This window comes from Hyperolius riggenbachi, chromosome 2 (genome assembly GCF_040937935.1).
Source record: "Hyperolius riggenbachi isolate aHypRig1 chromosome 2, aHypRig1.pri, whole genome shotgun sequence".
NCBI classification, from domain to species: domain Eukaryota; kingdom Metazoa; phylum Chordata; class Amphibia; order Anura; family Hyperoliidae; genus Hyperolius; species Hyperolius riggenbachi.
In genome coordinates, this window is record NC_090647.1 from 85,602,468 (window position 1) to 85,627,207 (window position 24,740).

The window sequence follows — 24,740 nt, forward strand, 5'->3', positions numbered from 1 at the left end:
GTCTTAGGTTTAGGCACCACCAGGGGGGTCTTAGGTTTAGGCACCAACAGGGGGGTCTTAGGTTTAGGCACCACCAGAGGAGTCTTAGGTTTAGGCACCATCAGGGGAGTCTTAGGTTTAGGCACCACCAGGGGGGTCTTAGGTTTAGGCACCAACAGGGGGGTCTTAGGTTTAGGCACCACCAGGGGAGTCTTAGGTTTAGGCACCATCAGGGGAGGCTTAGGTTTAGGCACCACCAGGGGGGTCTTAGGTTTAGGCACCAACACGGGGGTCTAGGGGTTAGGGGTAGGTACAGGGAGGGTTACTTACTATTTTTTTTTTAAACGTTATTATACGTTTCACTTTTTAAACGGAAGATTAACGTTTTCACAATTGCCAATTTCATGCACATTATTTAATGATTTATAACTTTATAAAACATTATTTTTAAACGAAATATAGTACATTATATTTTTAAACGTTATCCATGTTTATCGTTTAAAACCCCGCACCCTTTTTTCCCAGCGCCCCTTTTTAACGTACGCCCACCTGGGGGTTCATAAGTGTTAGGCATGGGAGGGGGGTAAGGTTAGGTGCCAGCAGGTGCTTTTAAGGTAAGGCAGTGCCAGGAGGGCTCTGCGTTAGGCACCACCTGGGGGGGGGGGGGGGTTAAGGTTAGACACAAACAAGGGGGATCCATTGGGCTTATGTTTGGATAAGGTTAGGATATATTAAAATATTGGTAAAGATTACTGATATTTTACTGCTGGAATTATCTAGTAGACTATCGGTAATATCCTACACACTTCTTCTAGGTCAGCATATTGTATATTACCCCATCTCTTGTTTTCTCCCTATTACTGTAAGATTGTTAGATTCATTGTAAACTCGCATAGGAAGGTCTCTTTCACCCTTTTGTGTCTTGGAATTTTGTATATATTTTGATCATCGTGTAATTGTGTCTAACACTCCTGTATTATGTACCATATATTGTGTATGCCATTGCCTGTATTATGCACCCTATGTTTGTTTCGTACTCTTTATAAATCAATAACACTAAGGCCCGGTTCACATTAGCGTTCACTGTCCGGATTCGCCTGATTGGATCCGGACCGTATACTGTACAAACGGAACGTACGTTCCGCATAGCAATGTAAAGTCTATGCGGACGTTCACACGCGTCCGTTCCGTACAGAACGGAGCCGGATCGGATCCGGACTCCGTACACTTTTCCAACATGCGCTATTTTTTGGGTCCGGATCTCCGGCCCACGCACCCGGGCCGGATCCTGACCCGAACATGCGGCCATGCTGTGCAATGAGAAACGGATGTTTCTCATCACACTGGCAATAGGACCGGATGCTTCCAGCACCGGTCCTATGCCACTTGGGGGGCCCGGACTACACGCCGGTATCCCCCGTGCTTGCGGTGCCTTTCTGGCACTGCAATGTATCTAGTTCCGGCTACTTTATTGTAGCCAGAACTGATACATTCCGGATCCGCAACTGGTGGCAACTTGTGGCCACCGCAGAGACCCGTACGGTCTCTTTGCGGCCCCCGGACCCCCGGACACTTGCGGACTCGAACCGCAAGTGTGAACGGGGCCTAACAATGCAGAAATGATCACCTTTCTATGTGTTTGGCATAGTGGTAACCATTAATAAGCTGTTCTCTCCCCTGCTCACACCTCTCTGATATTGTGGTCGTGCTTTTGGCAGGTTTTGGTGCTTCATGTTGATTTTTATATATAGAGTGGTTGAAGGAGCCAACTGTAAAACTCACACTGGGCACATAGTGCCTTAAAAACACCACTGATCACTGTCTAGGCTTCTGTGTAACAGTTCAGAGAGCACATAATCCGCTTGCATTGCGTACAAGAGGCAGAGCACAGATTAATGACATGTTGGGATGACGAGTTGTTGGGAAGTCTGACTTCCTGGCTGCCTCACTCCGAGGAAGGTGAGTCTTTAGTCACTTAGATAAAAAGAAGACAGTAATGGGCACCATGGAGTGTTAGAGGAAATTAAAGGGGAAGTACACAGAGGACATGGAGCCACGCACTCAGGTAAGAGGAAGTCGATGGGGCTATTTATAGGTGAGAACTGGGAAGAACACAGCCAAGGATATGGGAAAGTCATTTCCTTTGATATCCGGAAAAAGTCTATTTAAGGTCATTACAAAAAACAGGGATGTCCATTTACGTAGTAGAGACAGGAACAGAGTTACGGGCAGGACAGACTGTGACATGAGAGGAATATCAGAGGTGTGGCCAAAACAGTCACAACCATATTATAAGTCTTCTGAGATATGACTGTATTTCTCCCGTGTCCTCTAGTGCTCCCCAGTCCTGGAGATTCTTATCACATCAGGCTCTCTGATCCTTAATCCATTAACTTTTTCTCCTTAGTTTTCTCCTAAGAGATAATGTTTCAATTTCTCTTTAAAATCACTTTTCGGCACTTTGCAATTGAAAAAGTACCAAAAAGGAGATGAAAAAGTACTATCAAAATTATTTTGAGTATTTTCTTGCTTGCTGCTAGTGTAAACAGTATTTTATTGACAAGGTGGCAAAATATCACCAAGGAGAAAACTCAGGAGAAAGAGTTTATTGCAAAGGGCCCTCTGTGTCTACAAATGCACCAGCACAAAAGGTAGCAATGCCGTCCGTCTGTGCGTACAAATTCCATGGACAATCATTCAGAAACCATTCCATTACTGACAGAATATTCAGTCCACACACATAACCAACTGCTTCTTTCTGTGACTCGAGGCATAAAAAGTGGATACAATTCCAGTATTGCCAGTGCAATCACAATATGCAACAATCCAACAAAAAGTTTACAACATTACCTTTTTTTCCTCTAAATTTTGGCCCACAACATTATAGGACGGGAATTTTTATGCCAAACAAAACATAAAGTATAAACCTAATGTGCTTAACTCATAATGCCATAGATACATAATCTTTGAGGGTAATTACATTTATAGCTTAAAGTACACCTAAAGCGAGAGGGATACGGAGGCTGACATCTCTATTGCCTTTTAAACATTGACCATTGACTGGCTGTACTGCTGTTCCGCAAGCAGATCAGGTGCTTCTGACTGAAATCTGACTGGATTAGCTGCATGCCTGTTTGAGGTTTGTGACTCAGAAACTACTGATGACAGAAAGATCAGCAGGATAACCGGGCAACTGGTATTGTTTAAAATTCAATCAATATGTCAGCCTCCATATCCCTCTGACTTCAGGTTCCCTTGCATCTGTCAAATCATCTCAAGATTTCCCCTATCAATAGCCGTGCTGAGCCCCTGGGTCTAACAGTTTCCCTAACCTGCTCATGCTGCTGATGCTGCCTGTAATGTAATTTCTAGCACATCCGCAACATAAATCCCATATCTGTGATCTACCGTAGTATCTGCAGTTCTGCTTGTTAGGTCTGAGAGAACAGACCAGGGAGGGAATTAATTACAGAGAAAAGTACCCAGACAAGATGTGCATACAGTATAACAGGACACAGATATGTACTGTAAGTATGCTGTCAAATATAAGGTAGGGAGGTGGAGGGAGAAGCTTTGAAAATAGGTAAAACCAACGAAACTTTGATGTAGCCCCCCAATATTTCCTCAGCTTTTCCAGCTCCCAGTCCGACACTGGTGGCCATCATAATCTTCATATCCACAAGTGTAGCCACAAAAATACATGATCTTAAGGATGGACCCCTTTATCAGAGGAAGTGAAGTAGTATTTGGGGCCCACTTACAGCTCTGGGTCCCCCTGCTCCCCTTTAGTTACGCCCCTGAGCTCAGGTCTTCTGGGGGATGGGGTGCAAAATTATCAATTATTTATTTTGCTTTATTGATCAAGGCAAGTTTAGGCTTTAAAAAACAAACACGTGTATCCTTTAATTGTCTGAAAGCAAATATAGGATTTCCCAATACTTTAAATGACCTTCGTATAACACAAAGCCAGTAAATAAATTATATCACCTCAGAATCACAATCAACATGACACCACTGAGAAGCTCGCTATCTTCTTCGGAAGGAGGGAATAAACCACCAATGGGGATGTTCTAATGACCTGGACAAACAGGCATCTTTCAGCTCAATGAACTGTATGAACTAATGCATTGGAATGAGCCACAGTGTTCCTTGCGACTAAGCAGACTGTAACACGTCCCAGTGAGGCTGAGGCTGGCATCTCTCTCAGAAATCAGGAGCGGTAAGCTCTGGGCAGCCTGCGTTCCTCAAGAACGTTTCCTACAGCTTTCTGCAGGAACACACCAACCACAGCGAGCCAGCAGGTGCCCCAATTACACTCTGCAACTGAGTTATAATCGTTCTTCATGTACCCAGTACCAGAAACACGAAATGTTAAGGAGGAACGGTAGTGAAAATTACATAATGAATAAAAATGCTTATTTTTTTTTACAATATTCATAAATATTATAAATGATTTAGTCAGTGTTTGCCCATTTTAAAATCTTTTCTCTCAGGACCATGGTCATGACACCACACTGTGGATTGCGGTTTCACCACAATATCAGCCATACAGACCCACCCTATGATCTATTCGAGAAAAGGTAAAGATTTCTTGTGAGAAAGGGGGTATAGGCTTAGGCTACTGATTGGGTTGAAGTTCAATCCTTGGTTAAAGTTCCTCTTTAAATCACCTGATCTGGTAAAGCACATGTGTCCACAGCAGACAGCCCCAACCTGCAATATTTCCAGTGCCTGTTGGATTCAGTGCATGAAAAAGCCAGTAGATACTCTACTATATCAACTTTGTGGTGCTATTTTGGTTGATGATTTTGGTGCTTTTCCCTTGCAGGCCAAATGACCCTATCTGATTCCCTTATTGGCAAATCTTCCAAATTCCTGACCTCCACTTCTCACCTTAATTTTTTTAACAAGGCATTTATTGAACAAATAAAGTGTAAGAAAAAACACAAATTTGCCAGTATTCAATGCATACAGAATCCAACAGATGAAAGTATTATGGATGCAAAGGGCCGTTTATGATATATACATGCAAGCCACCAAAAATACATAGCATGATGCACCTTCATAGCAAGAATAGGGGAAAGAGGGAGGTAACACACACACACACATCATCTCAATAAGGGGACCAGATCTTATTGAATTGAGCTTCCCGATTAGCAAGTGAAAAGGTGATTATCTCAAAATGATAGACTTCATTCAGCTTATGAGTCAGGATGGTTGCACAGAGTGGGGGGACCTCCATTCTTTAGCAATGAGGACTTGGCTGCGTTACAAAACTGCATTAGCACAAAGTTCTTCTGCTTGGTAAGGAGTGAGGCTTTCTTCCAAAATAATGCAAGTATGCAACCCATGGGTCTGGAAGCAAACTAACCTCCATGACTGTGGAAGCTAAATGGAAGCAGTCTGGCCAAAGCTTCTGAAGCAGGGGGAGGACCACCAACAAAGCACCTGGTCAGTAGGGGCACCCCAGACCCTAATTCCACCTTCATTTAACTCCTTCCCAACACCTAATCCTAACCTCCCCCTTTATGTTAACTCCTTTTTGATGTCTAACCCTATCATCCCTTCTGGTTCTTATTTTCAAACAACTTTAGAACTAGTTCTGATGGGTACTTGAGTACAGTGGTAACTGCATGGACCAGCTTCTCAGCAACCGGTGATCAACCTCTCACCTTTTTTCTGTGCATGCAACTGAATGTGGGGTTCCCCGTGGGCAACTGGGTTCGACAGTGGTTGGATGGCGATCAACCACACGCTCACTGTGCATTTCATAACTGCTGCATCCTCACTATTTTCTGCTCAACAAACGGGGATGCCGATGTTGCAACTGCACCTGGACCTGTGGACTAGAAGGACTCAATGCAATGGCCCACCTTAGGGCTCTCCTTCAGTAGCACTTTATTGGTGCTGTAGTGGAAATCATTACTTCTATTTGTGCTTCGGATCAGGAGTCCAACAGAGCTGTGGGGGCCTCCAACAACTAGCCCTCCTTCCAGGGCTGTGGAATTGAGGAGTCAGAGCAATTTTGGGTGCCTGGAGTCGGAGTCAGTGGTTTCAATACAGAGTAGTTGGAGGCGGATAATTTTTGTACCAACTCCACAGCCCTGGTAAGAATCAGACTAAGGAGTCGAGGAGTAAGAGCAATTTTGGGTACCTGAAGTTGGAGCTTTCATAAACGGAAGAGTCAAAGTCGGAGTTGGAGTCGGATGATTTTTGTACCAACTCCACAGCCCTGCTCTCCTCCAACTGTCTCCTCCAACTGATACAATGGTCCATCCTCCAGATCAGATGTTTTTGTGGCTAGACTTGTTAAGGATGTGCAGATCATGATGGCCACACTGGTTTTAACACCCTTGAAAGGTGGGCCACAGGCTGTGAGGGTCACCAAGGGGAGGCAAGGCAGGGGCGTGAACATTGGTGGGCCCCATCAAGGGTTTTACTGAGAGCCCCTATGATTTGTAGTTATGCCCCTGCTTTGCATCAGCACAATGCCCCCACCCCAATGCTTACAACTCTCTCATACTGAAGGAAAAAAAAGTTGTGGGTGTTATTATGTGGCTATTTGACATACTAAGCTAAGGGGGCTCAGCATGAATCTTGCACTGGAGCCTTTGGTTCTGTTACTATGCCACTGGTTTTCTGGTAGGGCGAGGGTTGCAAACGTCTGCACATTAGTAAGCTAATCCCCAAATTAACAACAAGTAGTGGATTTGACAGCCACATGCACCACAGACAATACAATAATAAGTTCAACCAGTGAGAAGTATGGATACAGCTAAGTGTGATTTCACTCGCAAAACAGGAGAACAATATATGCAGAGTTCTCTAACACATTCCTATGACCATGGGTCTTATGCCAGCCACACACGTTTTAATGGCGACTCTTCAAAAGGCACCTCAGATCCAATAAACAATCGTATCTTTGCAAATACAAACTGACCAAATAAGAACAATTGATTAATTGCAAGAATTTATGATCAAACGCAAATATTTTATTAAACGGTGGAGCTGGAAAACATAGACCTAACCACATTGAGATCAATCTTTTTAAAACAACCAAACAATTACCTTACATTTTTTCATCGTTATTTTACAATAGCTATTTTAAGAAGATTGCATGAAAATCTAGGTTTTTGGCCAAAATGATAAGATTCTAGCTTGAGTGTATAGACTGCATCTCACTAATCCTCTGTATCAATATCAGTACAAGTCACGAGTATATGGATCTGTGATCATTTATCAAATACTGTACGTCTAAAGCTGAACAGTCACCTCAAGATGGATCGGGGAACCTCACATTGACGTCTACCGATGAACGAGGTTCTCCAATCCATCTTCCCACTCGCAGGAACATGCAACGTCACGCAATGGCACATGATGAGGGCAAACGGGAGTTCAAAGATCGCAGAACTTTGTGCGGGAGTCGTCAAGGATCTGAAAGATCCGATCCGTTGTGACGGTCACTATTGCAACGTGTAGCCAAATGTAATTCATGTAATCGCGTGCCTTGCCCACGTCACAAGATTGTGGATACAATCTCTCATTGCGCAAATAAATTGCCAGGGGTCATAAAAATTGCCGAAAAAATCACTGTAAAATTTGTGTAGTGGGTATAGGCTTTAACTTGTCTTCATACCCAATGAAACAATAACTGCTGAGTATTTGGTAAATGAAAGGTTCTTTGGACATGTGATCATTCAAACTCAGAATCGGAAACATTCCATTCTCTGAATGCAGCAAGGGATCACTGATCAAAGTCCCCTCCGTGTTTACATGTCATTCCACACAGGTGTTAATTAACAGTATTAGGGGTTTATTCATCAGTAAAGGGAAGAGCCATCTGACCTTACTTTCTATGAACTGGGTGAGCTGCCTTCTATGAGTTTCAACAATAATCCATTAAACAACATCCAAAAAGAAAGTATTGTGAGATATGACAAATACAGACCTACAGTACCTAACATCATACTTTATGGTAGAATACTAATACAATGCCATTTCTAGATTTAGGCCCTCCTCATACATGTGACCAGCTAACCAGAAGCAATGGAATACTCTCCATCAGTTAAGCAAACCAGTACAGAACTCAGATGTAAACTCCATACTGTAAACTGTATCTGCCAGTAATGTATTTTCCCATCACTGCAGCACATGGATACATTCCCAATAAATCAGAACTGGTGGCCATGCAAACACACCTATAAAACAAAATAGCACAGTTTCCTTTATTTACATGGTTCTGATTGGTAATTTTACTCATTGCAAAGCCAGCCACCGATCTATAGGGTTCTATAAGATTCTGCATGACTAGTAAGACCATCAATATTAGCTTACATATTGACAGTTCTCCGCAATTCTGCAGTGCGCACACATTTTCCACTCCTTATCAGAGATCTACAACCTGCAGTATATAACCCTTATTCATTTCACTTTGTCTCTCAACTTTACTACTAGGAGATCATTTTTCATCTTAGTTTTAAAATAACTTTCCAAGGCTCTGGGTCCTATAGCCTTCCCATTTCTCTCATAGTCCCCGCGTTCCAGCGCTGTGTCCGCCCACACACCCCCTCCCCCCAAGAGCTTTTCGAACACTTGGTCGAATACAGCTCTGCGTATCCTCTTGATGCTTCAGGAGCCCGAGTGCTCCTGAAGACGGGTTGTTCCATACCCTGCGCATGCGTCACCGTACTGTGTCCCGCACTCGTGCATGCGCAGTATGGAGGTGCCCGTCTTCCAAAAGACTTCCGAAGCCTCCTGTGGCAGCAGATGTGATCGGGGGTGACAACATTGGAACAGGGAACGGGATGGCTCTATAAGATCCAGAGCCTTCCCTCTCCATAGGTAAGCATCTGACTTTTTATTTTAGTCTCACTTCACATTTGCTTTAAAAGGCATTTTATTGATAAGGTGTGAAAATATCCCCCAGGAGAAAAAATGAATTGAATAAGGAATAAGGGCCATAGTGCCAGTGCCACATGGGATGTAATCAGCTTTACAGCTACTGACCAAGCACTGGGATGCACTGTAAATGAATTCTTCCATTCTACAAGACGTTGTATGAGCAACTGATGCAGGAACATATCATCTGCTGCATATTTGACACTGTCTCTGACTTCATATCTTCCCGTTCTGTCCTACTTGCCCCAGACTTCAAAGTCATGGTAGCCGATTACTAAAAAGAGACATCGAGTGACCAGCAGTGAGGATAATCGGAGCTCACATCTCACAACCAATGATATGGAGGGGAATTATGAAGGGAAAAAAACTTATGTACACAGCTGGATATCTGAACATGACTCATTTCATTGTGAGGGAATCACAAACCGATTTCTGCTAGTGACACCTCTGCTCCCATTCACGGGTGTAACTAGAGGGGAGTAGTCTCCGTGACTGCAGGGGGGGGGCGGAGCTGTAAGGGAGCCCCGACTACTACCTCACTCACTCTGCTCAGGTGTTTGTATGGCTACACTTGTTATCGGTGTGATGATTACTATGTCCACACTTGTTTTATGACCTTTGCAAGATGGGCCCCCAGGCTGTGAGGGTCACCAGAGGTAAGCAAGGGAGGATGTTTAAACATTGAGGGACTCCATACAATTTTTTCGGGGGGGGGGGGGGGGGGGGGGGTTAACATGATTTGTAGTTGCCACGGCTCCCATCCATGCTTCGTATCACAAACACCCAAATCTGACAGATACATTTTAGCAACACTCATAATTTAAAAGGAGCCAGAGGAAAAAGACATATGGAGGCTGCCAGATTTATTTCCTTTTAATCAATACCAGTTGCCTGGCAGCCCTGCTAATCTATTTGGCTGCAGTAGCGTTTGAATCACACTAGAAACAAGCATGCAGCTAATCTTCTCAGATTTTTCTTGTCAGAAACTGATCTGTATGCTTGTTCAGGGTCTATGGCTAGAATTATTAGAGGCAGAGAATCAGCAGGGCAGCCAGGTAATGTGCATTGTTTAAAAGCAAATAAGTGTCAGCCAGAGCTGGGACAAGGTCCTCCAACACCCAAGGCTGAGACACCAAAGTGCGCCCTTCCATCCCTCCCACCCCGACAGTCACACACTGATTGCTATTAGACTAAGAGGCGGCCCAGAGCCTCCAACACCTTAATCTGTAGTTATCTGGCTTGCAGTCACTGCCATGTATCCCCTTTTCTTATTTCTCTCTGCTTTAAACACAATAGGGGAATCATAGCTGAGTGAGTTGTGCGCCCCCTCCTACACTGCGCCCCTAGGCTTGAGCCTCTCTCGCCTCTGCCTCGGCCCGGCTCTGGTGTCAGCCTCCATATCCCTCTCACCTTAGGTTCCCTTTAAAAGAAGCCTAGAATGCAGCGGGGATATGAGTGACGGAATGTTAAGTGTCCCGGGAACTCGGCTATTTCAGCGCTTGACTTCATGGGCAATACAAGACTCCTCAAACCCACCCCCAACACTCATAGGAATCAACTGCCTGACATCCCAAGATAGAATAGCTCTGATACCAAGTTCTTTCTGTGTTTGATATACAACAGTGCAAGTAAATGGTAACATGTTCAAGCAAAACATTTTCCATATAATATTTTATGTGGTACAATATGAAAACTATTCTATAGTGTTACAAATCATCAGTGACCATCAGGGGCGTAGCAATAGGGGTTGCCGAGGTTGTGACCGCATCAGGGCCCTTGGGACAGAGGGGCCCTCCCTCAACTACAGTATTAGCTCTCTATTGGTCCTGTGCTCATAATAATCACTTCTATAAAGTGGTAATCTTTAACACACTGTTCCCCATTCCCTTCTTGCACCTCTGACACTGTAGTTGCCATTGGCAGGTTTTGGTGAGCCGCATCAATTGTTATGTATAGAGTGCTTGGGGGGGCCCAATGTAAAACTTTCATCAGGGCCCATAGCTCCTTAGCTACGCCACTGGTGACCATGAAAGTCATCTCCAGCTAGATTTATGGCGAGGTTCAAGCTGGCTCAGATGCCGGTTGCTTCTTGTTGTTCCTGCAGCATGTTGGCGGAGTGGTTAGCACTCTCGCCTTGCAACGCTGGGTCCTGGTTTCACTGCCAGCCAGAGCAACATCTGCAAGGAGTTTGTATGTTCTCCCCGTGTCTGCGTGGGTTTACTCCGGGCATTTTGTTTTCCTCCCACATCCCAAAAGCATATAGATAAGTTAATTAGCTTCCCCCTAAATTGGCCCTATACTGCAATACATACATTACATGATACATACATAGACATAAGACTATGGTAGGGATTAGATGGTGGACAGTCAAGTGACAAGACAATATATCTGTACAGTGCTGCAGAAGAGGTTGGCGCTATCTAAAGATTGAATAATAATTCCTATCACTGGGTGAATAATGGAGGATGGCAGACAAAATGCAGACATGGGGGTTCAATGGTGGTGTTTGCACTAGACGTGATGCATCAAGTGCGGTGGAGGCTGCTGGTGGTGACTTTTGATCGACCTTATTCACATCTCATGTAAACTTCCCTATGAGAAATCACCATGAAAAACAGACAGTGCACAACTGCCACACCAAAAGCCAGGAAACAACCCATGGCAATGTCAACGGGGTGTCCGTTCCGATGTCTACGAATGCTACTGTGAATCCAGCCTTATAGCGAAGGAGTCATTTCATCTTAAACTGTGCAATGGTGATGGTCAATGAGATGCTAATATATTTGCATTGCATGCAATTTTAATGCAATGTGTATGCAGTTTGGAATCTGCCCAATCAATAGCCACAGGAAATGAACTTGATTGGCCCAAATTCTAATTTGCATATAATCTACATTAAATATGAATGAAAGCTGGAACTATTAGCATATCATTGACCCTCTCTATTGTGCAAGGGCCCCATAACAAGGGGCTTAGCAAGTTTTTACGTTGCATGAAAATGAATGAAAACTTATCTTCTGTCTTTCAGGCAGAAGATTGTATCATAATATCATACTATTCTATGCAGCGGGCTAGACAGTAATTCCAGCCAATTACAAACACCTTGTGCTGTCCGGATGAATACTATGGCTATTCATCACTTGCTACAGCTAAGTGTATGGCACCAATTCCGCCAGAAGCATGGACTCAGCACACAGTAATAACACCACAAGTATAAACCACACCAGACAGCAGAAGCACAAAGCGACCCTGCTAATGTTGAACCTGCAAGCTGCATACTGCATACAAACACTGTTACCGCATGAAGGCACCGGAACTCTGGTGAGTATCATGGTGATTGATAACAAAGCCACATTAGCCAAGCTGAAAAGTCATGGTGTGAAAATGTAAGACTATGCCATTCCACGGCTGCAATTCTCACAGAGGTCTCCTAGAAGTCCCATCCGCAATTCCTGACAATCTGCATAAAGGTGCCAGTTAACGGTACAATTTTTCCATCAGATGCAATATTTTGACATGATTTGAATGATCCTATCTACCGGTAATCAGAAGGCAATTATCGATTGCTCTCAAACGATTTAAGAAGGTTTTACATTCCGATTCGATCATAAAATCCAACTTTCGGATTAATCATTTTTCCTTTTTTCAATCGGCCAATCGACGAATCCAACAATTGCATAACATCGATTTGCACCGCAAACGGCACAGTTTTCTATACAATTGGATCATAAAAAGTGCGTCAGAAGATCGAATCTGAAGGAAAAATTGTACCGTTAATGGGCACCTTTAGGGTATCCACATGAGTTAAGGCTACTTTCGCACTGAAGCATTTCATTGCATAAAATGATATAGGAAATGAAATGCGATGATATTGTAACTAGTAGACCTAATCCTGTTATTATAACGGCTTCTAAGTCGGTCTCACAACCCCCCTCCCGCCGCTGTGACCGCCGCATGTCAGTGCGCAGGCGCGCGCACACGTCCGTCTGGCCCCATCCTCCTCCTGTCCCATCGGCTGTCCGTGCTGCACATGCGCAGTAGCGCAAACGCACGGACACAGGGACAGGGGGCGCAGCGACACAGGGGGATTATTAGGTAGGAGGGCACATTCACCTCTGCGTGTTAGCAGTGCGGTGCTGCGGAATCCGATGGAATAACGTGAGACACGCTGCGTGTTACTGGACGATTTCCACGTTTACAGTTGGGATGAAGCATACTTTTCACGTACCGTATGCTTCACTGTATACGTCGCATCACACGTCTAACACATAATGCGACTTTTCCCCTCTGTTGCAATCCTGTTTGACAGGTTATGCAGCACAACGCATCAGTGTGAAATTAGCCTATACGGTATCTGCATTGTTGAAGCACATTGCTGATGCACAGACAGCTCCACCTGTGAGTATAGCTACTGGCTGGATTTGGGGACGGGACTGAAAAATATGGCTCTATATTACACCTTGTAGTCTTTTAACGAGGAAAAAAAAAATAAGATTCAAATCAGTTTTGATCCACATATGGGAAACCGATATTTACAGAGGTACTTGGCTTGGTCTTTACGCCTGACCAAAACTGGTTATACCTTAAAACCATAAATGTATATTTTAGCCAGCAGTTTCACAAAGTGTAAAGATGCCCATACACTTAAAGGGTTTCCCCATCCATATCTGGCAGATTTGACCACTCTGATTGAATCTGCTAGAAAGTGATGCCCCCAACATACCGGAACGATCATCTATTAGATTGATGTTCGGTCAAAATTGATCAGATTGGTTAATCATACTGGACAGGAGATAATGATCAGGAGTGATGGCAGATTGGCAGCACATAGCATTGCACTGCATTGAGCTATGCAATGATGAAATCTATAAAGATTCTAGTGTGTAGAGGATTCAATCAGATTCAGATCTGAGGGGATCAATCTTTTGGCCACATCGATTGGCCATCTATAAGTGTATGGCTACCATAGGTTTGAACAAGGGTTGGATAGATCTGTAATGCTGGGAACCCACGATCCAATTTCCTGTCTGATCCATGCATGATCAGACGGTAAGTTGTATCGTGTGTCCGTGTCCAAACTGCTCCTGATCGATAAACTGATCGATTTTCTTTGCAAACTTCATACCTTTCTCTATCAGAAACAGATCAGACATGTCGCAAGAGGTGCAAGCTATGCAATGTATAGTGCCTAGTACACACCATACAATTCTCTGTAAGATTCTCCGTTAGATTTACCTGCCAGATAGATCATTTCTAACATGTTGGAAATTGTCTATCTAACCATCTATCTGTCTAGCATTTAGGCATTGTTCTACTCAGCAGGAGATAACCAGAAGACAATGCACCAGAGAGATAACGACCAGTCTCTACCAGTACTTTACATAAAATAATGTAATTACAGAAAATCTTACAGAAAATCTAACAGAAAAATCTAACAGAAAATTGTATGGTGTGTACTAGGCATTAGAGCACAACCGACTGCCATGTACAACCTAATGACTGAATATTGAGTGCTTCCAAAAGTCCAAAAGTCATCCACAGGTAAAGAGGAGGGGCTGAAGACCAGCAAAAGTGCAGGAGAAGGCCCAGGTGGGAGTGACACCTACCTGTGAGCATCAGGCATCCAAACAGCAGGCACAGCATTGCCACAGTGGCACAGCTTAGCATCTCTATGTGAGCAATCCCCCTCTGTACAACAGCAGATCCCACCACTGTCAGCACCAGCAGCCACAATAACCAGCAGCTTGTGAGTTTTCCAGAAGTTTGTGGTCCTCAGACTTGGGCAGGAATGATGGAAGAGTATCCTGTACTAGAGCAAACTATCCAGCAGCAGCACTGAGTACGGTCCTGTCTCTTCCCCAGCTTCCTGCTGAATGCCTGTGCACACAGCAGTGTGTCCTGTGCTGCAGCGGGGGACGGGATAAGCTGAAGGATAGGGACACAGTGCTGAAACCCCCACTGGGATATGTCCATTCATTGTACAAAAGTCTCATGTTGTAACTAATGGCATGTGTGGCCACATCCCTGGCAGTGACATCAGCAGTATACCTCGCCCTCTGTGTCACCCAGCACATCCAGTGCCTATCTGGTCACAGCTGCAGATGGTCCAGCATCTTCCAGGCTGCACTCATGTAGCTAGCATAGGGTTTATTCACATTATGGCCTCGCCCTCAATTCACTAAGCGTTATCAAACACTTTATCAAACATTTGATAATTTACCTTATGGGTAAAATCTAATTTTGAATTCACTAAGATGTTATATATTTATCGAATGTTTTATTGATAAAACGTTCAATAAATCTATAACACCTTAGTGAAATCAGAATTAGATTTTACCCATGAGATGAATTATCAAATGTTTGATAAAGTTTAGTGAATTGAGGCCTATGTGTTGCGCTGTCAGTTTTGACGCAGAGCACGTTGTGCACGATGCATATGGCAACATATAAGTCCATAGACTTTCATGTTACCATTCACTCTATAGGTGTGCGTTCCCATGCATTATGATGTAACGCATCTGGGGACATTTTATCGCACGACCCACATGCTACTAGATGAGTACAGCTGCCGACGTCCGTGCGATGGCAACGCATGCACAAAATCGTGTTCGTGCATGCGTTGTGTAGTGTGAATGAGCCCATAGGGTAGCTGGGCTCTAACTGGTACTATTTTCACTGTTGCATAGCTCTTAACTGTCCCTCCTTTGGAGGGACAGTCCCTCTTTGGGAGCCCTGTCCCTCTGTCCCTCTTTCCTCCTCATTTGTCCCTCTTTCAGGACTTTGTCCCTCTTTCTATGTAAACATATATATTTCTCTACTAAAAATGTGTTTGATTAACTCTAAACTTTATTCCCAGTTATTCCCATCCTTTAAATTGATATATTGCTAATTTTAAAATGTTAATATGAAAGAAAAAGAACCAAAATAGAAAGAACCAGTGTGGTTGAAGTTATAAAACAACATATTTTTCTTATGTAATCTTTATGGTATGCGTGACTAGGGGTGTGACAGGGGCGTGGTCAGGTGTGTGGCAGGGGCGTGGTTTAAGTGTTCCTCTTTCTCATCTCAAAAAGTTGGGAGGTATGTTGTTGGTGACATTACTGTACCAATATTGTATTTGTACTGCTATTCTCTGCTACTATAGCTTATGAAATGGGGAATATTGAATAGGAGATACACAATTATATCTATCTATATAGTCCTAATCCTAAATAGGACGTTTCCTGGAATCCCATAGTGATATTGTAATTAGAAAAGCTTAAAGGACAGCTGAAGCGAAAGGTATATGGAGGCTGCCATATTTATTTCCTTTTAAACAACACCGGTTGCCTGGCAGTCCTGCTGATTCTCTGCCTCTTAAAGAAAACCTGTACTGAAAATAAAAGTCAAAATAAGCATACACAAGTCATACTTACCTTCCATGTAGTCTACTCCTCAGTGTCTTTCTCCTGTCCCGCGTCCTATTTGTTCACTATGATCAAGGGAATTTTCCGTCCTCCATTTTAAAAAATAGCCATTACCCATAACAGCTTTCTGGTCAGCACACAGTTAAACTGTAACATCGCCCACTTCAGCCATAGGGAAACATGGACATTACCTGGTACATCCGTTTTCCTCTCAGCTATAACTGACAGCAACTGATATTTTACTGACAGCAACTGATATATTTCAGATCTGACAAAATATTGTCAGAACTAGATGGGATTATTGTCAGAAGAAAATGGTGAGCTTCTGAGAGGAACTGATGGCAAGGTAACTCTGTAACGTTCATTTGAAGTTACCTCATGTGTTTATTTTAAATATTTTTGCTCAGTACAGGTTCTCTTTAAACTTTTAGCCATAGACCCAGAACAAGCATGCAACAGAGCAGATCAGCTGTTTCTGACATTTTTGTCAAATCTGACAAGATTGGCTGTATGCTTGTTTCTGGTGTGATTCAAACACTACTAGCCAAACAGACCAGCAGGATAGCCAGGCAATTGGTATTGCTTAAAACAGGACAGTTTCTAGGCTAAATTGCACCCAGGGCGAGGGTGTTAAAAATTGTCACACAGCCACAGGTCACAAGTAGATCTGCCTACTTACTAGTGACCAGCCGCTCATCCAGGAGTAAGCAGGGACCAGGAAAACACACAGGCCAAGACAGCTCAGAAAGCCGACTCCTCCACGGGCGCCGCACACTGATAGCCCTCAGTACCGCTACAGGACATCAGGTGTCATCACGTGGTGCTGACGTGATGATGACTTGACATAGGACGCAGGCAGCCCAGGCGGAGTCAAGACAAGTGATTGCGCTGGTAATCTTCTTTCTTCTTCCATTTGGCTGCACCACACGTCACCAGCTCCCTAGCGTTTATGTCCTTATGTCTGTGCCACTCTTCTTCTACTTGTGGCCACCCTGCCCGCACTGCCCAAGAAACAGCCCTGCCTTAAAGGGATACTTAAGTCTGTGTAAAATCAGTTTTACTTACCTGGGGCTTCTACCAGCCCTCTGCAGCCATACCGTGCCCTCGCAGTCACTCACAGATCCTCCAGTCCTCCACCACCAGCTAGTTTAATTTCGCCGACAGACCTGGCCACGTGTAGCCTTCCAGGGACGGTTTAAGCAACAATGGGGCCCCAGGGCAAAATAAACCTGGGGGGCCCCCCCAACAGGTACCCCGGAATAAAAATCGGCATTAAGGGACCTTTTTTGCAGCTGGTATAGTCAGGGTGTGAAGCTCCAATCGGTCGGAGCTCCACATTCTGGCTACCCCAGCCTGCATGGGGGACAAGGGGTTAAAAAGTTTCAGGAGGGGGGACCCCACATAATTTTTTTTAAAAAAAAATCCCACACTCTAAACAAAAATTGGGAAAATAGGAAAAAATGCCAGGGATTTTCATACAGCCATATTGCGGCTGTATAGCGATCCCTGGCCAAAGCGATGCGGTTGCGTATGGACTCCCTGGAAACTCCGCAAGGAAATTTATTGCTCTTTCTTTTGATACATGTAAAATTACACTACCGTTTGCTACTAAAAGTGACATTTACCGCATTTAAAAGTATACTTTTTTCCTTCGAAACTTTAAAATCAATTTTCTCAAAAACTATAACCTCTTTTTGAAAAATTGTGTTTTCCTCTTATTCCCGATGATCCCCTTAACATATCCTGCAAATTTAGGGTTTCTAGCATTTAAGGTGGATTTGCTATTAACCATTAAAGTCGGCAGTTTTTTAAATGTGTATTTTTTTTCCTTTGAAACTTTAAAATCAGTTTTCTCAAAAACTATAAGGTCGATTTGAAAAACATTTTTTCCTCTTGTAGCTACTGGGGGCCCCTACAAGCTCTAGGGCCCTGGGGCAATTGCCCCCTTTGCCTCTATGGTAGCGCCGGCCCTGTAGCCTTCCTCGCGTTCCCGTCCACAATAACGTCCTGCGCAGGCAGGAATGCAAAGAAGGAGACACGTGGCCAGGCCTGCGCAGGCGCATTAAGCCTGTCGGCAAACACGAAACTAGCTGGCGGCGGGGGACAGGAGGATCTGCGAGTGACTGCGACAAAGGGTCGTGCTGGGGAGTTGCTTTGCATATGACCCTGTAAATGCACTTTGCGGCAGGGTCACATGAATGTAGGTTTTTTACAGTGCGATGTGATGGGGCGGAGCATTGCACCACAAACACACTGGCCAGATGTAAACCCAGGCTTAAAGGGAACCTGAAGTGTAAGGCATATGGAGGCTGACATGTTTATTTAATTTTAAATAATACCAGTTGCCTGGAAGTCTTGCTTATCCTCTGTTTCTAATACTTTTAGCCATAGGCCCTAAACAAGCATACAGATGAGATATTTCTGACAAAAATCTGACAAGATTAGCTGCATGCTTGTTTCAGGCACTACTGATGCGGGAATGATCAGCAGGACAGCCAGGTAACTGGTATTGTTTAAAAGTAAATAAATATGGCAGCCTCCATATGCCTTTCACTTTAGAAAAATTAAAATTCTAAGTTAGAGGCTGGGTGCACACTTGTCAGTGCATGAAACGTCATGTTTCCTGTCATGTGCGTTTTTGCATTTGTAATGCGTTTTTAGGGCGTTTTTTGTGCATTTGCATTTTTTTCCGCATATGTGCGTTTTTCTTGTGTTTTGCGTGCGTTTTTTTTAACGTGTTCGCATATACATAACACATGCTTCTCTATGGTGTATTTGAGATTGGAGCTTTCCGTCCACGTTCCGGTCAGAAAAGCGATGCCTGAGCCATTTTTGAGGCAATTTTGCCTCAATGAAAGGTATAGGAAAAATGCAAACGCTCACAAAATTGCTTTGTGCAGCGATTGTGTTCGTGTTTTTAAGAATAAATACATTGTATTTATTCTTTTGCGGATCAAAGAGTTCACTTCCTGACTGACGTCAGGAAGTAAAAAAACGCAATCGCTCGGCAAAACCGCTTAGAAAAGCGGTTTAAAAAAATACAGCACGCAGGTAATCGCCGGGCATCGAAAAAAAACGCATCTAAAACTGGCCAACGCGGACGGACACGCGGAGGGACACGCGGACGGAACGCAATGTGAACAAGGACTTAGGCCTCTTGCACATTGCAAGCGATTCAGATTCAGATTCCGCTTTTTAATCGGTTTTTACTTCCGATTCCGATTCAGATTTGCAGTTTGCTCCCTGCACACTGCAAATCGGAATCTGAATCGGATGTAAAAACTGATTAAAAAGCGGAATCTGAATCGGAATCACTTGCAGTGTGCAAGAGGCCTCAAAGTCTCTTCTGTGTCGGCTCACTCAGATAGGATTTGTTTGTACCTATGCAAAATGTATACATTTTTTTACCTGTTGAACACAATTCAGTTATGAAAAAAGTAAAAGTTTGAAATTATCAGCCATAAGCAATATTTATTATTATAATTGATTAATGCTGGGAATACACGGTTCGTTTCTGGCGCTCGACTCTCCTTTCGATCGTTTTTGGATTCTCTTATCTTCCGCTCGTTTTTCTTATCTTTTTCCATTCACTTCTATAGGTCCGTACACACGCCGGACTGGAGGCAACGACGGGTCCGTCGTCACCTCCTGCTGGGTGGGCGTTCCAACGACAGTCCGGCGTGTGTACGCACTGTCGGCGGACTGATACGGCTGATTCTGAGCGATCCGCCGGGCGTACACACGCCGGACTGTCGTTGGAACGCCCACCCAGTGGGAGGTGACGACGGACCCGTCGTTGCCTCCAGTCCGGCGTGTGTACGGACCTTATCAGGAATCGAGCAGCAAAAGGATCGAAAGGGAGATCAGACATGTCGGAAATTATCTATCGAACCATCTAATCACCTCAAAAACGAACCGTGTATTCCCAGCATAATAAAGCACCAACATATTCTGTGGCGCTGTACAAAGTGAGAAACAAATATGGGATACATAATAATGCAGAAAATGGTGTACACCAATATGCAAAATACAGAATTGGTAATTACAGTGACTAAAGTAACATGATGAATTAACTGAATAACAAATTCTAAGACACAAAAGGGTGAGAGAGCCCTGCCCTTGTGAGCTTACAGTTTTAAGGAATGGGGGTAACAAGAGGTGTGGTAGTATAGAATATTCATACATACAGGTAATATGTTTTTAGGTTATCTAGCAAGTAGTACAATTTGGCCAGAGGTCAAAGAGGAATGGCCTAAGGCAGATTGTATGCCTGACGGAAAAAGTGAGTTTTGAGGGAGCGTTTAAAGATATCAAAGGTTGGAGAGTGACAGGTGTGTTGGGGAAGAGTATTCCAGAGGACGAGTGAAGCGCATGAGAAATCTTGTATACGTGAATGTGAGGAGGTGATTCTAGAGGAAGACAAAAGAAGCTCATGTGCAGATCTGAGATTGCGTTTGGGTTGGTATCTGGAAACAAGTGAGCAGATGTACAGGCGAATGAGTTTGTGCAGAGCTTTGTATTTAACGTTATTGCCGAGTATTCTTTAGAATACTCAGGTGTCAAATACAAGGCCCATGGGCCGAATGCAGCCCTCCATTGCATTTTATGTGGCCCTCGAGAGTTCCCAATGTCCACCATTGTAAGCAGCGGTAAAAAAAAAAGACAGCACACTGCCTTCCAGTCCAAATTAGCACAACTATGACAGTGTCTCTGACTGAAACATTAGCAGACTGAGCCAGGGTACAGCAATAGTCCATGTCCCTCCCCCCCCCCGCAAAATTAGCATGGGCCCCCTGGTTACTGGTAAATGATATACACAGCCAACTACACACCCTCTAATCCCCCCCTTAGCAGAGTAGCGCAGTGGAGCATTTTGATGTTTGCCTGTTCCAGCGATATGTTATCTACTCGGTACTTCCTGGCAGTCACATGCTCTGTACTTCCATACTTCCTTCTCCTGATCGTGACATGCCTCAGACAGCATAGACCGTTTGGCTGTCAGGAAGATCAGAGGAGACTCGGAGCAGCACTGGAGAAGGTAAATATAAAACTGCTCCACTGTGCTACTCTGCAGAAGGGGAGGAGCAGTCCACTCACAGTCAATATAGTTACATCACTTACTTGGAGATTGTAACGATCAGTGTAACACAGAGAGGATCTGATTACCGGTGATCTGCAGTATCACTGGAAATACAGATATATACCTGATTATTGATGATCTGCAGTATCACCGATAATCAGATATACAAGCTAACCTCTGGACACCTGAGTAGAGTGTTTGGTGCAAACAGTAATAATGAGAGGACTGGGCCTCAGAGCAGTAAGGAGTACTGCCCAATTCCTTCTGGACTCTCCCGGAGGGAGGAGTCAGGCTGAGAGAAGGAGTGACAGAACGAGAGTGACACTCTAAAGGAAGTGTCACTATCAGGACTGGGAACCGCCTCTAACAGTAAGGTCGGTTCTCGAGGTCGGACAGATCAGGTCGTAACCACATGGACAGACAATGTACAGATTCAGAAGGCTAAGGCGGAGTCTAAAGTACAGGCAGGGTTCGGCAACAGGGTATCAGAAATATCGGGGTACAAAATCAGAAGGCAGATGCAGAGTCTATGGACGAGCCGGGGTTCGGCAACAGAGTAACAGAATTACAAAGTACAGGATCAGAGTTCAGGAGAATGGTGAGGCAGGCAGAAGGTCATAACAGATAATCACAATCAAATTAGTACTTTAAGCTATCAACAGAATCTAGCCAAGTGTAGGATTACAGCTCCAGCTGGTCCCGACACACTTAAGGATCTGACTAAGGTCTGAGTGCTACCACGTTGTGTTCGCAACGCCAGACAACCAGCAACTGAACAGCCGGCAGTATATATACACAGGCATCATCCCAGCACCTCCCTAAGTGCTGGACCAATCAGGAGTGGAGCCAGAGTCAGCTGACCAGCCTGGTCAGCTGACTCATTTCTGGGTGTCAAAAAATCCCTGCCTCAGTGCGCGCGCACCTAGAGGGACTATGAGTCCCAGCCACACCAGCACTGTCTCTGCCAGCTGCGGGAGCCGTCGCACTGCACGCGGCGGCTTCTCCGCGTTCGCCGCAGTTCTCGCGGCATGCGACGGCTTCTCCATGCTGCGCCGCCATGCCGGACGCGGAAGCAGCCGCTCTGCTCTGAGAGCAAGCGGCTGCCTTTCCGTGTTTTCTCACAGAGATTCTTCAAAAAATGGTAAATCTTAATAAATAATTTGGCCCATGACTTAGACTGTGTTGTAGATTTTGGCCCCTTAAAGGGACTCCGAGCAGTGCAGAAACTTTGGAAAGATGCATATCATTTTAAAGCTCTCTTTCTCCTCTTTCCAATGATATATAAACCGCCGCCCTACGCCTTTTAGTTTTCGCTATTTTCGCAATTGAAGTTTCCGCGGCTGCGATTTCGATCGCGAAAATAGAGAAAACTAAAAGGTGTAGGGTGACGATTTAGGTGTCGTCAGGAAGAGGAGAAATAGAGCTTTAAAATGATGTCCATCTTTACATAGTTACATTGTATTACACAGGGCGACTTTTTCTGCTGAATGAAGCTGCTGACTTTAGGAAAAAGTCGCCCTGTATAATACAATGTAACTATAGAAAAATGGATATAATTTTAAAGCTCTCTTTCTCCTCTTTCTGACGACCCCTAAATCGTCGCCCTACCCCTTTTAGTTTTCTCTATTTTCGCGGCAATTTCAATCGCGAAAATAGCGAAAACTAAGAGGCGATTTATATATCATTGGAAAGAGGAGAAAGAGAGCTTTAAAATGATATGCATCTTTCCATAGTTTTTGCACTGCTCGGAGTCCCTTTAAATAATTGATTTTGACACCCTTGCTTTAGAAGGTCCGAGCGCAGTGCAGGAGGGATGTAGGAAGCCTATGGACCATGAAGAGATTGGCAATAATTCAGTTTAAAGAGTACCTGTAGCAAAATAAGCATAAGAGCTGTTACACTGCGCAAATCATTGCAGTGAATTTTGCTGTAATTGTATTTATGATTTTCGTCCAGGGAATGAGAACCCTTCCTGAAATGCTGCATGCTGCCCTTTAACTAATCAACTCTGGTATGAAACAGTCAAGGAAGTTTACTTAGATGACCATTAAAGGACAACTTTGAATGTGTTTTGCATGGAGTTTCATAATTTAAAGAGGAACTCCAGTGATAATAATGTAATAAAAAAAAACTGCTTCATTTTTACAATAAATATTTATAAATTATTTAGACGATGTTTGCCCATTGTAAAATCTTTCTCTCCCTGATACACATTCTGGTATTTATCACATAGTGACATTTTTACTGCTGGCAAGTGATGTCAGTGGAAGGAGACGCTGCTTGTTTTTTTGGCAGTTGGAAAAAGCTGTTATTTCCCGCAATGCAACAAGGTTCACAGACAGGAAACTGACATCACACTGTGGGAGGGGTTTCACCACAATATCAGCCATACAGAGCCCCCTGATGATCCGTTTGTGAAAAGGAAAAGATTTCTCATGGGAAAAGGGGTATCAGCTACTGATTGGGATGAAGTTGAATTCTTGGTTACAGTTTCTCTTTAAGGGCCATTCGGTCATAGCTCCCAACTGTCCCTCTTTTGGAGGGACAGTCTCTGTTTGGGAGCCCTGTCCCTCTGTCCCTCTTTCTTCCTCATCTGTCCCTCTTTCAGGACTCATGTACAGATCTTTGTAAATATATGTATTTTTCTACCTACAAATGTGTTTAAATGACTCTAAACTTTATTCCTATCCTTTAAAGGGACCCTAAGCAGTGACTTAAATTAAAAGATCTCACTTACCTGGGGCTTCCTCCAGCCCACCGTAGGCCGCGAGGTCCCCCAGCGTCCTCCTGGCTCCTCTCTCCATGTCCCTCTGGCGGCTCTCGTTACCGGTGACCGCGGTTTAGCTGTAGAAAACCGCGCATGCGCAGACCTGTCACACCAGCCGCCGTGATGACGCATAGTTGCCGGCGTGATGACACAGAGCGTCAGGATCCAGGAAGAGCCGGCCCGGGTGTTGCCGGTAACGGAGCCGCCGGAGGGACACGGAGAGGAGCCAGGAGGACGCCGGGGGACCTAGCCGCCTACGGTGGGCTGGAGGAAGCCCCAGGTAAGTGAAATCTTTTAATTTAAGTCACTGCTGAGGGTCCCTTTAAATATATATATATATCTTTTTTAAAAATGTTTAAAATGTTAACATGAAGGAAAATGAACCAGGATAGAAAGGACCAGTGTGGCTTGAATTATAAAACAACATTTTTTTTAATTAAATCTTTATGGTATGCAAGACTAGGGGCGTGATCAGGGGTGTGGCTTAAGTGTCCCTCTTTCTCATCTCAAAAATGTGGGCGGTATGCATTTGGTAATTGTGCATTTGTACCGCAGTTAGGGCTGGAACCCACTACAAAACGCTATCGCTAATCGCAATCGCTAGCGTTTT

At 44.2% G+C, this 24,740-nt stretch overlaps 1 protein-coding gene across 2 annotated transcripts in view; it reads right to left on the reverse strand.

Annotated features, from left to right (window-relative positions):
• FLT1 (fms related receptor tyrosine kinase 1) overlaps positions 1-16,340 on the reverse strand; it is a 105,152-nt gene extending 88,812 nt beyond the window's left edge. Inside the window, exon 1 of one of the 2 annotated variants that reach the window (XM_068267009.1) lies at positions 16,293-16,340. In XM_068267009.1, coding sequence (XP_068123110.1) covers positions 16,293-16,299 — 7 coding nt within the window. In that variant the 5' untranslated portion in view covers positions 16,300-16,340. Of the gene's footprint in view, positions 1-14,483; positions 14,835-16,292 lie in introns of those variants that run through there. The other variant, XM_068267008.1, reaches the window with a different exon arrangement.
• Positions 16,341-24,740: the final 8,400 nt, after the last annotated feature.